We start from the raw sequence: 15797 nt of genomic DNA, 5'->3' as shown, positions 1-15797 counted from the left end.
AATTGCACTCCAGAGAGACTGTTCCAACTATCTCTTCCCCACACAAGCCACACCAGAGACTCCCATTCCCCCCACATTTCTGCCAACACATGGCATCATCCAGCTTTCTCACTTCTGCCAGTAATGGATGTTGAATTATATCTCATTGTTGAATATTTTGCATCTTCCGAATAGCTCAATTACATTTGAGATTCTTTTCATGGCTTCTTTTGGTTTCTTTGGGTTTTGGTTTCCTCTCTTGTAAGCTGCCTTTGAGATTCTTCACTCAGGTTTCCATGGGAATTGCTGTCTCTATCTGGCTGAGTTTCAAGAGTTCTTTGTGTAGTCAAGGTACTCATCTCTCTACTTTGTTAAATAGTTTTATTGGAGACATCATTTATATACCTTACAACTCACCCGTTTAAAGTTTACAGGTCAGTAGATTGAATTATATTCAGAAATCCATGCAATCAATTTTGGAACATTGCTATTACCTCCAAAAGAAGCCCCACACTCATCAGCTCTCACCCCAACTCTCCATCCCACCCCAGCCCTCAGCAATCACTAATGTACCTCTAAGCTGCTCTATAGATTAGGCCTATACTGGGCATTTCATGCAAATTGAATCATAGAATATGTGGCCTTTTTTGTGAATGATACTGTTAACCATTCATGTACATGCTTCTTGTAAACATGCTTGCATTTGTCTTGAGTATTTACCTGGGAGTGGGAATGCAAGGTCATACGGAAACTGTGTTCAGTCATCTGAGAGACAACTCGCTGCCCATTTTACATTACCAGCTATGTATAAAGGTTCCAATTTCCCCATATCCTATCAACACTTGGTGTTATATTACTTTTTATTTTAGTCATCCTAGTCAGTATGAAGTGATATTTCGTGGGTTTTTGTAATTGTCCATATTTATGGACAGTGTGACATGTCACACATGAATGCAGTGTGTACTGATCAGGGCACTTGGCACAATTATCTTCTCAGACACTTGTTTCTTTGTGTTGTTGGGAAATCCTGGCATTTACAGCATTATGGGTGGAACTGGAGGACATTAGGTTAAGAAAATAAGTCAGGCATGGTAAGACAAATACCACACGTTCTCACTCACAGATGGAAGCTAAAAAGTTGATCTCATCGAAGCAGAAAATATTAACAGAGCCCAGGAAGGGATGAGGGACAAGGGAGGATGATGGATGGGCATGGGGGTGCAGCTGGACAAGAGGAATAACGTATGTTCTATAGCAGAGTAGGAAAACTTTAGTTGACAACAACTAATTTAATATTTCAAAGTGAAAGGGAGGCTTTTAAATGTTCTCCCTGTTGTTTTGATTTGTACTTCCCTGATGACAAAAGATGTCAACATCTTTTCATATGCTTATTGTTATTTGTATGTTTTTCTCAGAAGAATATTCAGATCTTTTGCCCATTTTTAGCTATGTGTCTTTTTATTATTGAGTTGTGTACTCTGCATACAATTCTCTAGATACAATTCTCTTTCTCAGACACATGACTTCTGAATGTTTTCTTCCATCCTGTGGGTTGCCTTTTCACTTCCTTAGTGTTCTTTGAAGCACAAATTTTTAATGCTGATGATGCTCAATTTGTCTGTTTCTTCTTTAGTTTCTTGTGCTTCTGGGTCACATATAAAGCTCTTTCCAACCCTAACATCAGGAATATATACTCCTCTGTTTTTTGTTTATGTTTTTGACAGTACTAGAGTTTGAACTCCAGGCGTTGTTCTTCACAGGCATAAGCAACTGGTAGGCTTTCTCTACCACTTGAGCTATGCTCCCAGCACTTTTGCTTTAGCTATTTTTTTAATAGAGTCTTGATTTTATTCCCAGCTGACATGAACCAAGATCCTCCTATTTACAATTCCTGCTTAGCTAGGATGACACGTACACACCACCATGCTCAGTGTCTTATTTGTTGCGATGGAGTCTCACTGTTTCCCCAACTGGCCTCCAACCATGATTTCTGCCTCCCAAGTAGCTAGAATTACAAGCATGAGTCAGTGTACCTGGCTTAAAGTCTTTTATTTATATATTTTTGAGGTACTGTGGTTTGAACTCAGGGTCTCACACTTACTAGGCAGGTACTCTCTATTTGAACCATGCCTCCAGCCCTTCCTCTGTTTTCTTTCAAGAGTTTTATGTTTTTAGTTCTTCCATTTAGCTCTTTCATGCATTTCAAGTTCATATTTGTATATGGTGTGAGGTAGAGGTCCAACTCATTCTTCTGCATGTGGCTCCTTCACTTTTGATCTACATATATGTCTTCTCCCACTCCATCCTCTCACTACTAACTTTGTCCTTGTGGAACTGAAACAAGTCAGACTTTCCAAAGTCAAGTTGTTCCTGGAACTCTACTGATCCAAACCCCCTCAGTGCTCCATGGAGCTGATAAGCACACAATTCTAAAGATGTAATCTTTCATTTAAAGCCAATCCCTTTCCTCAAAGACATGAAAGACCTAGAATTGGTTTACAAACAAAAATGTCTTTTCTCAAAAACAGAGAACAGGAAGATTAAAACAGATCTTGTCTGTGGATTGACACCAGTGGGGGAGGAAGGAATAAGGAAAGGATGGAGGAGTGGAAATATTGTGTGCTCATGTATGAAAATGGAAAATGAGACCTGTTGAAACTAGGAATGGAGTAGGGAAGATAAAGGAGAATGATAGAGAGGGTGAATTCAACTATGATACATTGTAAAATGGTATATTGGTAAATGTTACAATGTACCCCCAGTACAACAATAATAAAAAAAAAATTAAGACCTAGAATTGGAAAAAGAAAGAAAAAAAGGAAAAAGAAAAGACCTATAATGGCAAATCAGATGTTCAGTTGACTGATTGTTCTTCCTTCCTTCATCCTGCAATGCAAGTGGTGGGAAGACGGATGAAAAATGCAAAATCTGCATAACCACAAAGCAGGAAGCAACCCCTGCACATCCTGCCTCGATGACCAAGGGGGAAGGGACTCTTGACTCTTCCATGACAAGAAACTCTTGTCTCTGTTCTTGATCCTCTAGCCAAGAGTTACCCCCTCACCTATGGTGGCTCCCTTTCAACCTAACTAAGCCATTCTAGTTCTGTCCCCTCCCTGCAGAGGTGTGTGACCTTTCCCTTCCCTTTCCCCTCTGCTCTCTGTGCCACAACCTCAGCCACTCTGGCTGATTTTCTCCCAAGTCACACCCTTCCTCCTTTCTTAATACTGTCAGGGCCCCAGAGATGGTGAAAAATATTTTTTCTGGGGGCTCAACTCTGTGGCTTCTCTTTCCCACACTGTTCTGTCTCTGGTCCTAAGTCCTGTACATGGATGGAGCTCTCTGTTTTGCTGTGGGTATCAGTCTCTATCAGCCCTGCTTTTGTCCATGTGTCTGCCTCTGGAAAGACTACTAGCTAGCAAATTTCCCCTGGTCCTCATCTCTGCCCTGAAATGTGCCACCTATGTTAACAGATTATAGCATTTCACAGCTCATAACAGAGAAAGTCAAGGACAGTTCTTGTTGAAGGTGGCGCTGTGACAGGAGAAACCATAGGAAAGCAGCCCAAGGACAGCCTCCACTCCACCGGGGAACCCCCTGAACTATAGGTCTCCACCTTGGTCAGCACATACCTCACCCTGTCCCTCCCTTACAGGGCGGGGTCCAGTAGACTTCAAGAAGGAGTCAGGGGTCAGCGCCTAGAATCAGAGGCTGGCAGCAGAGACGCAGGAGCAGAGCACACAGGTGCGTTCAAATGGGACACAAGAAGGGACTGACTGGGAAGAGGGGAGAGCAAGGGGACAGGTGTGGAGTGAGGTGCAGGAGAAATGCAGATACAGAGGGAGGAGGGCTAAAAGTACAAGAGCCAGAGTGACTTGCTGAAGGCTCTGGGGTGCTCCTGGGTAAGAGAGGAATGCAGCGAGGAGGTGGGTAAGGGAGCAGTGGGTACGCTTCCCGTTTGCAGCTTAGAGGGCTTGCTAGCTGCCAAGTTCTCCCTTGTCCTTTACAGCCTTATTGCCATTGTCCAACCCCCACTCCTCACTGTCCACTGGATGTCCTAACAGAGAGTTCTACTGGGGAAAGTAAACATCTCTGCCATGTCTCTCTCCTTGGCAAGACAGAAAGATACTTAGGGATAAAATGAGCCACCCCTCAAAAAAAGAAGGCCCAGCCATGAAAGACTGGCACCCTAGATGCAAACCACTAATAAAAGGAGCCATCTGCAAGGCTGTGTGCTGTAGGAGTCCAACCAAATGCCTCTGGAAAAGGCGAGCAGTACAGACAGTAAAAGATCAGGGGTAGGCAGACCTTGAAGGGGAGGCGGGAGGACCAGGCAGAATGCAGAGGATTTTTAGAGCTGAGAACAGTGTGAGATACTGGAATGGTAGATGTCATATACTTTTGTCAAAATCCACTGAATAAACCCAGGAGTGAGCCCTGATGTCAACTCTGGACTCTGGTTGATAACAGTGCATCTGTTGTAGCATGGACAATGCTGGAGTCGCTGACAGTGGGCGGGGGCCGCCAGAGGGGCAGGGGCTGTGTAGGAGCTCACTGTACCCTCTGCTCCATTTCACTGTGAAACTGCTCTTTAAATGAATAGATTTTTGCTACTTTTATTGTCATACATTAGTAGTACAAGGGGGATTCACCATGATATTTCCATAGATGGATTTGGTGTACTTTGAACAAATTCACCCCTCTATTATAGTCTCTTAAGCTGTCTCCTCCTCCCCACCTTTTTCAAACAGTGTTTGGTAGACTTTATTATGCTTTCTTTATATATGTACGTATAGTACTTTGATCTTCTTCAGCCCCCCGCTACCCTCTTCCTCTGATTCTCCCCTCCCCCTATAGTTCCCCTTTTAAAAATGAAGTATATGGAGCTGGAGGAGTGGCTCAAGTGGTAGAGCACCTTCCTACCAAGTGTGAGAGGCCCTGAGTTCTAACTATAGTGCCACCAAAAAAAAAAAAAAAGTACATTTAAAAAAGTAAAAATAAAGAAGGAGGCCTGGTCAAAATGTAGCAGTAGAACAAAAGATCAGTTCACATCCTCTTGCTGGTTCTTGATTCACCCAGAACTCCTGTCTTACCTACTCCTTTCACGCTGGGCCCTGAAAGCACAAGGCCATTAGCGCCAGAGGGACAAGACAGGGCCACCAGAGGGAAGTCCCCACCATGGTTCTAACTCTAGTGATCAGCCTTGACTGTGATCAGCAGGGCCAGGAGACCCAAGGAAAGAAGAGGTGAGGCCCACAAGCTCATCAGGTGATGGAGCGGTCCCAGCAAACATCTTTCACCAATCTATAACTCAAGAAACGCTCATTAGTGTAAGTGCTGAGGGGACGAGTGAAGAAGTGAATTTAAGTCAGGCCCGAGACAGAAAGTTCCTTGGCGGGGAACAGAGGTGCAGGATATGAACTTGGCAGAAAGAGGCGAGCAGAGTGGGGAGGGGAGGGACACCATGATGTTGAGCATCTATAGAGGGAAGAATTCACGAGGAAACGTGAGCTGCTACTGAACAAATAGGCTGTGTTCCTGACATTTATGAATCCAGTATGTGATGTATGAAGTGCGTTTTCTGAAAAGCAGAAGATAAAGCCGTGCACCATGTTCAGGCTCTCTCTCCCAGTTCCTCCACCTGGTACTGATGAAGTGTCTCATTTCATGCAAGTAAGTTCTTAGGTGAAATGCACTCAAGTCCCAGCCCCTACACCCCGTGCTAGCAGCACCCTAGCCCCCTGAAGGAGTCTGGGAGAGACTGAGACCCTCTCTGTGCCTCCCTCTGCACAGGACAAAGTGTTCTCTCCAGATTTATCCCCAGCGATTCCAATCTGGGAAACACAGAGAGCAATTACCCGAGAGCCAGAACCTCTCAGAGTCTCTATCCGTTCACATGCCCATGCTGTAAATAGGCATCTGGATCTAGACATTGAAGTCAAAGACCCCAAGGAATCCTTGGGTGGACTCCAAGGTCAGCTGGAGCCTTCAGGAAGTCATGACATGTGGTGCAGGCAGCTCTTCTATAGAGAAACAAAATGGTAAGTGTGCAGTCCCAAAAGGGCCCAGCAGCCTCTATAATGATTTAGGGTCTAGAAAAACCAGGGCTGGGCAATAGTGACAGCTATGGCTGTAGCAGCCAGCAGGCTGGGCCAGATCCAGGGACTCCACACATAGCAGGGCCTAGCAGGTGGTCCCACCCCAGGTGCAAAGGAATAGAGAGTTGGTCACATATGTCTCCCTGCACAGCAGAGGCTCCACTCCAAGCTATGTGCACAGGATAGCTTACAGGATTTTACTGGTAGCTTGGGGTCAGGATCAGAAAGCTGACCTTGACCATGCCCTCCTCCAAAAGGAAGGGGGAAAGGGCCTCTCCCTGATTCCCTACCTGAGCTGATCTCTCCCAGGTACAATCCTATAGCCTTGGATGGTCAAGAGACCATGACATTAGTGCCTCCTTCTCTAGGGAGGCAAAGAAGGCTGGGCAGAGCTGGCCCCCTCATCCTCACCCCAAAGTCTAAACTCACTGAAATCACTTTGCAGTGCTTAAAGCCTTTGATGTGCTGGGGTTCACAAACTGTGTCATCAGGGCTCAAATTAAAGAGAAGAGTAACTAACAATTCATGCATGCTTCCTACAAGTCCAACACGGTTCCAAACACTTTGTAACCAGAGTTCTAAGCCAGAGCCCCAACTCCAGGGGTTCCACGTGTCCTGTCTGGCCACTCGCCCCAATACACTGAATAAGGAGATGAGTACTGGTGTAGGCAGAGAAAGGAGATTTACCATACAGCACAGACGCTCCACAGGAAGAGGCACAGTAAGCACTTCAGCCATCTTCCCAGTACAGAAGTGAGCGTTAGTTTAAACACAGGAGGAGCTGGGAGGAGGTGAGGGATGTACAGAATTATTAAACAGTTCCAGGCAGAGCGTGGACTGGTTGACCATTACCAACAAGCTCTGGAGAAGTGGTTATCGCAGAGCAATCTGGACAAAATAAGAAAGTCGTTGTTGTCTAGGGGCAGTTTCAACTCTTGTCACAGACAGTCGATCGGTCCTGTCCTGCCTGGATTCCAAGGTAATTGCAGAGTGACTGCAGAGAAAACAGCTCAGACCAAAGACAGATACAAAATGAAGACGGCGGTGTCAAGTTCTTTATCTTGCTTTTAGTTGCTCTTTGGACATTTGTAGGCCTAAGTAACAAGTCAGTGCTCTTAGCACTGACTATAAGTACTTGCTATAACTTTATACTTACTGTGCAGTTGGTTTCTCTCAATAACCCTAGAAAGGAAGGTGCTACTATTATTTCTATTTTGCAGTTGAGAAAATGGAGACCCAGAGAGTTTAGGCAATGTGCCCAAAGTCATACAGCTAGTCCTAGGAGTGCAGTTTACCAGGACTCAAACTCATACAGCTTCACCCTTGGTACATCGACAAAAAACTTCAAAATTTGTCTCCCGATTGACTAGGCACAGTGGTCCCCACCTGTAATCCCAGCTATTCCAAGGGCCAAGTAGGAGGATCAAAGTCCAAGACTGACCCCAGAGGAACCCCTGAGACCCTATGTAAATGATAACTAAAGCAGCTATGCAGATGGCTCAAGCCTGTAATCCTAACTACTCCAGAGGCAGAGATCAGGAGGATCGCCATTCCAGGCCAGCCTGGGAGGGGGGTGGGGGCAGGGAAAGTTTGGGAGATACACATCACAACCATTGGCTGGACTTGGTGGCCCACGCCTGTCAGCTATATGGGGAAGGACAAATGGAAGATGTCAGTCCAGGCCAGCCCCAACATAAAGCAAGTCCCTCTCTCAAAAATTACCAATGCACCTGCCTAGCAAGCATAAGGCCCTGAGTTCAAACCTCAGTACTGAAAAAAAAATTACCAATGCAAAACAAAAGAAGAATACAAGAAAAAAAGAAAAAAAATAGCAATACAAAGCTGGGCACCATGGCTCAAGCCTGTAATCCTAGCTACTTGGGAGAAAAAAAAAACCTTCATGAGACCCCCATCTCAACCAATAGCTGAGTACAGTGGCACACATGTAATCCCAGCTATGCTGGAAGCATAAAATAGCAGGTGCACAATCCAGGCCAGCCTTGGTCCAAAAGAGAGAACTTATTTCAAAAATAAAGAAAGAAAGAAAAAGCAACAAGGGCTAGCAAGTGGTCAAGTGCCTTCCTAAAAAGTGCAAGACCATAAACTCAAACCCTAGTACCAAAAAAAAAAAAAAAAAAATTGTCTTCTAAAAAGTATTTTGTTGCATCAAAAAGGAAGTTTTGCTATTAATACAGTTCTGTGTCACCAAGATAGAAGCACTTTGCAGGCTTCAGAGCTCAGAGCCTTAGGTTGTGTAGCTAGTGAGAAAGTCCACAGACAATAAAAGCAGGGAGGAAACTGATGGACGCATAGACAGGGGCCTAGGCCATACTGGGAACCTCAACTGTCTGCAAGGAGAGGAAGCTCAGTCTGTAGGAAAACCAGAGGCTAAAGGAAATTGCTAGTCTGAGGGAAATTACTGAGTCCCTCTCCTCTGCTGCGTTCCAGAGCAATGCGGCGAGACAGCCTGGCCCTGGGCTGGGCAGTGGCTGCCATCCTGCTGCTACCTGCGGTGGTGGCAGAGCGCCCCCCTTGGACTCTGCAGGGCAAGGCCGGGGTGTTTGCAGATCTGAGCGCCCAGGAGCTCAAGGCTGTGCACAGCTTCCTCTGGTCCAGGAAGGAGCTGGGGCTGCAGCGCTCCACGGTACCAACCATGGCCAAGAACAGCGTGTTCCTCATCGAGATGCTGCTGCCAGAGAAGCAGCAGGTGCTGAAATTTCTGGATAATGGGAAAAGACGTCCTACCCGGGAAGCCCGTGCCATCATCTTCTTTGGGGACCAGAAGCAGCCCAATGTCACTGAGTTTGCTGTGGGGCCTTTGCCACTGCCTTCCTACATGCGAGTGCTGTCCCCCAGGCCAGGACACCAGCGGTCCTGGGCATCCAGGCCGGTCTCTGCTGCAGAGTACAGCCTCCTCCATCACACCCTGCAGAAGGCCACCAAGCCCCTGCATCAGTTTTTCCTTGATACCACAGGCTTCTCATTCCAAGACTGTGGGGGCCGATGCCTGACCTTCACCGATGTGGCCCCCCGAGGCGTGGCATCGGGCCAGCGCCGCAGTTGGCTTATCTTACAGCGCTTTGTAGAAGGCTATTTCTTGCACCCCACTGGGCTAGAGCTCCTTGTGGATCATGGGAGCACAAACGCCCAGGACTGGACGGTGGAGCAGGTCTGGTACAACGGAAAGTTCTACCGGAGCCCAGAGGAACTGGCTCAGAAGTATGCAGATGGACAGGTGGCCACAGTGGTCCTGGAGAGCCCACTGCCCACGGGCCATGGGAACGAGAGCACAGAAGAGCTACCTCTCTTCTCCTCCTACAAGCCCCGTGGGGACTTCCCCACCCCCATCAGCGTAGGTGGTCCCCGCGTGGTCCAGCCCCACGGCCCCCGCTACAGGCTGGAGGGCAACGCAGTGCTGTATGGAGGCTGGAGCTTTGCCTTCAGATTGCGCTCCTCTTCTGGGCTGCAGGTCCTGAATGTGCACTTCGGGGGTGAGCGCATCGCCTACGAGGTCAGCGTGCAAGAGGCCTTGGCACTGTATGGAGGACACACGCCGGCAGGCATGCAGACCAAGTACGTCGATGTGGGCTGGGGCTTAGGCAGCGTTACCCATGAGTTAGCCCCTGGCATTGACTGTCCAGAGAGCGCCACCTTCCTGGACACCTTCCACTACTACGATGAGGATGACCCCGTCCGCTATCCGCGGGCCCTCTGCCTCTTTGAGATGCCCACAGGAGTGCCCCTCCGGCGACACTTTAATTCTGACTTTAATGGTGGTTTCAACTTTTATGCGGGGCTGAAAGGACACATTCTGGTGCTTCGGACGACTTCAACAGTCTACAATTACGATTACATCTGGGACTTCATCTTCCACCCTAACGGTGTGATGGAGGTCAAGATGCACGCCACCGGCTACATCCACGCCACCTTCTACACCCCCGAGGGGCTGCGCTACGGTACTCGCCTGCACAAACACCTGCTGGGCAACATGCACACCCATCTGGTGCATTACCGCGTGGACCTGGATGTGGCAGGTGGGACCAGACACCACTCCCTACCCCCACCCCCCACCCCCACTTCCCACCCTGTCAGACATCTGCACTCAACCAATGACTACACTCCACAGGGGGTGGCCCTAAAGCTCCCTGAAATAAACCCAGGAGTGTTTGCTCAGCCTGCTTCTGCAAAAGATGAAACTAGAGATTTATGTGACCCCGAAAAATGATTTAAGTGAATAGTGCCCAAGGGTTACCCAGAATGCCATGGTGTGCACTTGACCCTACCCTGGGGCTGAGTAGAAAGGTGCACATGGGTCAGGAAGGGTAAGAAGGTTACTGCCTAACACTTTGAGAATGGTGCTAGCAGGGGATACTCAGTGTGTCCCCTGGATGCATACCACCATGGGAGAGTGGCGTGGGTGTAATGCCGACATCCAAGTCCCAAAACAGGACAAGGCCTCCAGGACCACCCACTCAGCCCCACTTGGTTCTCTAGCCCAGAGCACGCTGGGCAGTCTCTTACACCCAGGGAAAGATGGGCTGCTGCTTCTCTACGGTTAAAACCACAGCAAACAGGCTTGAACACAGCTCTGGAGAGACCTATCCACAGTCACACTGGAACTGCCACAGTTGCCGTGACTGACCCATGAGCTGTCTTCCAGGCCCTCTGGGTTGTGTTCTTAATCCTTCCGTCCCTTGTGTAGCTAGCCCAGTGCATGCCCCCAGCACACCCTCTTCCTGGGTTGGCTGTGGTTTATGAGGAGATTCTGCCGGAGAGAGACGAGGTGTCAGTTCCCAGAGCCATTCTCATCCTCCCTCCCACTTCGTGCCTCCAGGCACCAAGAACAGCTTCCATACACTGAGGATGAAGCTGGAAAACATCACCAACCCCTGGAGCCCAGGACACCAGCTTGTGCAGCCAACTCTAAGACAGAGGCGGTACCTGCGGGAACGCCAAGCCGCCTTCCGCTTCGGATGGACCCTGCCCAAGTACCTGCTCTTTACCAGCCCCAAAAAGAACCCCTGGGGTCATAGGCGCAGCTACCGCCTGCAGATCCACTCCATGGCTGATCAGGTGCTGCCTCTGGACTGGCAGGAGGAGCGGGCCATCACCTGGGCCAGGTGAGGAGACCAGGGGAGGATGGGGAGGGTGAGGGGCTCTCCTCAGTGTCTGTATCTGTCTGTGCTTCTGTCCATGAGGCTCTGTGTCTGGGAGATGTGTCCATGCGTTCGGGGAGGAAGTGGAGGTTGCTTGCAGGACTTCTGGCATTGGGCACTCTTGCAGACTCTCAGGAGACAATCCTTTCTTCTGGAAGCAGCAGCTGTCCCCATCGTCAGCCCTGAGGATGTTCCCAGGGAGGGTCTGGGAGGCCACCCCAGCTGCCAGAGCCACTTGGCTTCTTTTCGGCCTGCAGGTACCCCCTGGCAGTGACCAAGTACCATGAGGCGGAGAGGAGCAGCAGCAGCATTTACAACCAGAATGACCCCTGGGACCCCCCTGTAGTCTTTGAGGAATTTCTTCAGAACAATGAGAGCCTTGAAAATGAGGTACTGACCTAGTCCCCATCCCTGCCTGCCTCTGGCCTCATCACCAGCAGAGTCTTAACCAGCCTCTACCCAGACTTGTCCGGGTCCCTGGAATGTGGCTGACTGTGTGGAGGGCAAGTTCAGAGGTCATGAAAAACCTGTCCATCTCTTTAAAATGGGGCTCCAGGGGATCTCAGAAATTGACGGGTGCAACTGAAAACGCCCTAAGCCAGTGTGGCCTCCAGCAGTCACCACTCAGTACCGTCCTGCCCACTAATGCCAACTTCTCTCCCATAGGACTTGGTGGCCTGGGTGACAGTGGGCTTCCTGCACATTCCCCACTCAGAAGACATCCCCAACACAGCCACACCTGGGAATTCTGTGGGTTTCTTGCTCCGGCCGTTCAACTTCTTCCCAGAGGACCCCTCCTTGGCATCCAGAGACACCGTGATCGTGTGGCCTCATGACAAGGGTTCCAACTACATTCAGCAATGGATCCCTGAGGACAGAGACTGCTTGAAGCCTCCCCCTTTCAGCTACAATGGGACCTACAAGCCTGTGTGAGAAGCCTGGCCCAGTTCCTACCTGAAAGCCCCAGAGCCCCCCCGTACAATAAACCCTTCAGCTCCCAGTCCCATGTGCTGCTTCTCCAGGAAGGCCAGGGCGGGTGCAGCCACACCCATGGAGCATGTGGCAATGGGCTCCATTCTGTTAGCCTACTGTATCCCAACAAGACCTCTATGACTAGTGCCAAGGAAGCCCACTGAGATGCCAGATTTATCTATCAGATGATTTTTTTTTAATCTGAAGCTGTCAGCTCCCTCTTGAGGAATTCTCTCACCTCAGTGGTGAGCATTCAAAATGGCACCACCATAAGGAAGAAACGATGGAAAAATCCAACAAAATTACCCACACCTTTACTCTTCAGCACAGTGGTCCAGCACCTAGGGGTTTACCCCAAGATCTACCTATAAACAAGGGAGAAACCTGTGCAGGGTGACTCGTTGTAGTGTTGACTGTAACAACAGAAGTCTGGAAACAACTGGTTTTCCATCTGCAGGGAAGATAAACTAGAGTACAGCCATACTGTGATGCCAAGGAAGGTAAGGAAACGTACGAACAAGGACATTCTATGCAGTGGTAGGAAGAAACCCTCAGGATGCAGGAAGTCAGAAAAGAAAATAGACATGGAATAATATGTACTTTATGCTAACTTTTGTGCAAAAAAGCAAGCGGCTATAGCTACATGATCTCCATGTAGATGATGGGGAAAGGAAGTGGATGAGAGCAGATGGGGCAGTCGCATTGTTATTGGGGTTTTTGTTGTTTTATTTGTGTCTTGTTTCTTTGGTTTTTGAGCGAGGAGAACCTAAAGGGATGAAGCAGAGATGCCTGAATTGGAGGCATCTAGAGTCCAGAGACCTACCAAGTGTCACCTACTCAAAAAAATTCAAATCTAAAATTTAGAAGAAGAAAGAAAGAAAAGAGGGTGAGAGGACCAGGGTCTCCCCTCAGGGTGTGTGTGTGTGTGTGTGTGTGTGTGTCTGTGTCTGTGTGTCTGTGTCTGTAGAGAAGAAGGGAGCGAAGGAGAAAGAAAAACGAAATTCTTCTTGCTAGCTAATGGCGCTATTGTCGCTGGCCAGGATGGATGGGGTGGATAGAACCTAATCCCTGGAGCCCTGAAAATGTCACCTCTATGGCAAAAGGAAGAACTTTTGTATATGTGATTAAGGTCAAGATCTCGAGAGGGGAGATTTCCTGGCTTTTGCAGGGGAACTGGATGTAATCACTGGAGGGAGGCAGGAGACAGAGGGGAGAGAAAAGTCTGTGCTGCTGGCTCTGGAGATGGGGCAGGACTGCAGGGGACCTTGAGAAACTGGAAAAGACACAGAAACAGATTCTTCCTACCACCTCCATTAGGACCATAGCCCTGAAGACCCTACAACAACAAGGGAACAAGTCACGTGAGATGTTCTGTCAGGGTCTGGTGCAGCCAGACCCTGGAGTCCTGCTGACAGAGGAAATCAGAACAAGCAAATGGATAGGGATCTCACGCTGTCCCTCCCAACATTGTAACTCCCAGGCTGACAGAGATGTCACCCATGGCAAGTCCCAGAGCCAGGACCCACCGACAGGGAGCTAGGAACCGGCACATTAGGTCATGAATGTCTAGGGGCAGCCAAGCCCAATAAACTCCATGAAGACAGAAAGGAAAGCTGTGATTGGCTTAGATAAACATGCTTAAGGGAGCTCAGAAGACAGCTGAGTTAGAAACCAAAGGGCAAATGCCTCCTTTATTTACAGTGTGTGTGTGTGTGTGTGTGTGTGTGTGTGTGTGTGTGTGTGTGTGTGTGTGTGTATGACTGCTGCCACCCCCACCACACTGAGAGTAGTTTGAAGATGGCAAGCAGCTGCCACCTTACTTTTCTCCTCTGATTTTCCTAGTTGCCGGATTGTGATGTGCATCCGGTGAGTGCTCAGTGGTACTTGGTGGATGGCTGAGAGCCTGGGAAACACAAATCTCCAATGCAATCTCATCCTCCTTCCTCTCCCCTCCCCCAAATAATGATGTTCCCAAAAACCGCTCAACCCTATGGAGACAGCAAGAGGACCCAAGCCTCACCCATGAGAAAACAGCCCCAAAGGCCCTGAGATCCCAATTCCTCTCTTACAGGCCTTGTCACTACTGGCCCTCATAGGCCACCATTTTCCAGCTCCTCCCCTCATAGTCCCCACCTTCTACTTTTCTGTGTTCTTTTCATCACTCATCCTTTCTGTGAGCATCACACAAGCCCCAGAATGTGCCTGACCAGGGATGCAAAAACAAAATCCCTATCCTCAAGACATCCACAGTCCCATGGCAAGACAGATCAGAGGGACAATGCAATGTAGCCTGAGGGGGGCCATCACACAGAGGTGTGGACATCCTCAGACAGTTTTCTTCTGGGTTTTGGAGTGGTTTTTTTTGTTTTTTAATAAAAACTGGAAGTCTGGTCTGACCCTAGAGCTACCTATACTTAGTCAAACATAGTATGGCCTTTGTGAACTCTTTCAATGATTGCATTCTCATGTTCTCTCGCTCTGTGTGTGTGTGTGTGTGTGTGTGTGTGTGTGTGTGTGTTACAGGGGGTTTAACTTAGGACCTTGCCCTTGCTAGGCAGGTGTTTTACCACTTAAGCCACACCCCTAGCCCTACCCAGTATTTTCAAACGTGCAGCATCCCCAGGCTTGCAAGACCAGCTCTGTGCAGTCAAATGAGTCCTTCCTGAGCACTGTGGGCACTTGGGAGGGGCACTGTCCCTCCTTTCCAGCCCTCAGGTGGGAGAACTGAGAACAGCAGGCATTCCTAGCCAACCTCCCCATGACCCAAGCACTGGAGCCCTCAGCCAAGTGACTCAAGATTCCTCCTGAGCCTGACTGGCCCTCTGCAAACTCAGATGCCCCAAGAAGCCCCAGGTACATCTGGATGGCTTGGCCCACCCAGCCAGTCAAGGGATCATCCCTGACACTGACTCATCAGCTCTGTAGGGAAAGCAAAAAAATGCTTTCTTTTTGGTGGTACTGGGGTTTGAACTTAGGACCTCACACTTGCCAGGCATGTGCTCTACCACTTGAGCCACTCTGCCAGCTCTTTCTTGTGTATTTTCAAAAGTCTCTCGAACTGTTTGTGAGGGCTGGCTTTGACTGCTATCCTCCAGATCTCTGCCTACTGAGTAGCTAAAATGACAGGTGTGAGCCATCAGCAACTGGGCAGGAAATGCTTTGATGAGAAGGTTACATGCTATCTTGCTTGAGCTTGTTTCTAATACATAGCAAGACAGCAAGTAACCTTCTCATCAAAGCAGTTTCTGCTTTCCAAAAGGAAATAAATATTTATTAAATCAAAATGCCAATTTTGGCAAATACTGCATTTTAACTAAATTTAAGCTTATGCAAATCAGATCAATTACATATTTACCCCTAACTTGTCCTGGCAGTAGACTTTGTTTAACCAAAAGGCATGATTAAACATTTTTCTCAGCCATAGTATCCTCTAGGACCAATCCTAAACTCTTGGCCAGCTATAAGCTATTTCTCAAAGTACAGATATAATTACCTTATCAGCCTCTCCTCATAATTTGCTCTGCCTCTCCCAATTAAGGGAAAATGTTTGTAATTTGTTGCCATACATATGGTAATGGACCTCCTCTTTTGA

General features: G+C 48.4%; 1 protein-coding gene across 1 annotated transcript; it reads left to right on the top strand.

Annotated features, from left to right (window-relative positions):
• Window positions 1–3655: 3655 nt before the first annotated feature.
• Window positions 3656–12233, top strand: Aoc1 (amine oxidase copper containing 1). Its single transcript, XM_020176384.2, has 5 exons — window positions 3656–3723; window positions 8526–10111; window positions 10912–11197; window positions 11491–11623; window positions 11900–12233. The coding sequence occupies exons 2-5, from the start codon at window positions 8530–8532 to the stop codon at window positions 12164–12166; spliced, it is 2268 nt and encodes a 755-aa protein (XP_020031973.2). The 5' UTR covers window positions 3656–3723; window positions 8526–8529; the 3' UTR covers window positions 12167–12233.
• The last annotated feature ends 3564 nt before the right edge of the window (window positions 12234–15797 follow it).

The sequence above is a fragment of the Castor canadensis genome, chromosome 2 (genome assembly GCF_047511655.1).
Source record: "Castor canadensis chromosome 2, mCasCan1.hap1v2, whole genome shotgun sequence".
Taxonomy (NCBI): Eukaryota; Metazoa; Chordata; class Mammalia; order Rodentia; family Castoridae; genus Castor; species Castor canadensis.
Note: the sequence above shows the minus strand (reverse complement) of the source record. Positions and strands in the feature narration are given on the sequence as shown.

What these genes read in the sequence shown, in the direction of transcription:
- Aoc1 (XM_020176384.2), top strand. Translation starts at nt 8,530, where the DNA reads ATGCGGCGAGACAGCCTGGCCCTGGGCTGGGCAGTGGCTGCCATCCTG. An exon ending in CGTGGACCTGGATGTGGCAG is followed by an intron (nt 10,112 to 10,911) that starts GTGGGACCAGAC and finishes TCGTGCCTCCAG; the next exon opens with GCACCAAGAACAGCTTCCAT. An exon ending in CGGGCCATCACCTGGGCCAG is followed by an intron (nt 11,198 to 11,490) that starts GTGAGGAGACCA and finishes TTCGGCCTGCAG; the next exon opens with GTACCCCCTGGCAGTGACCA.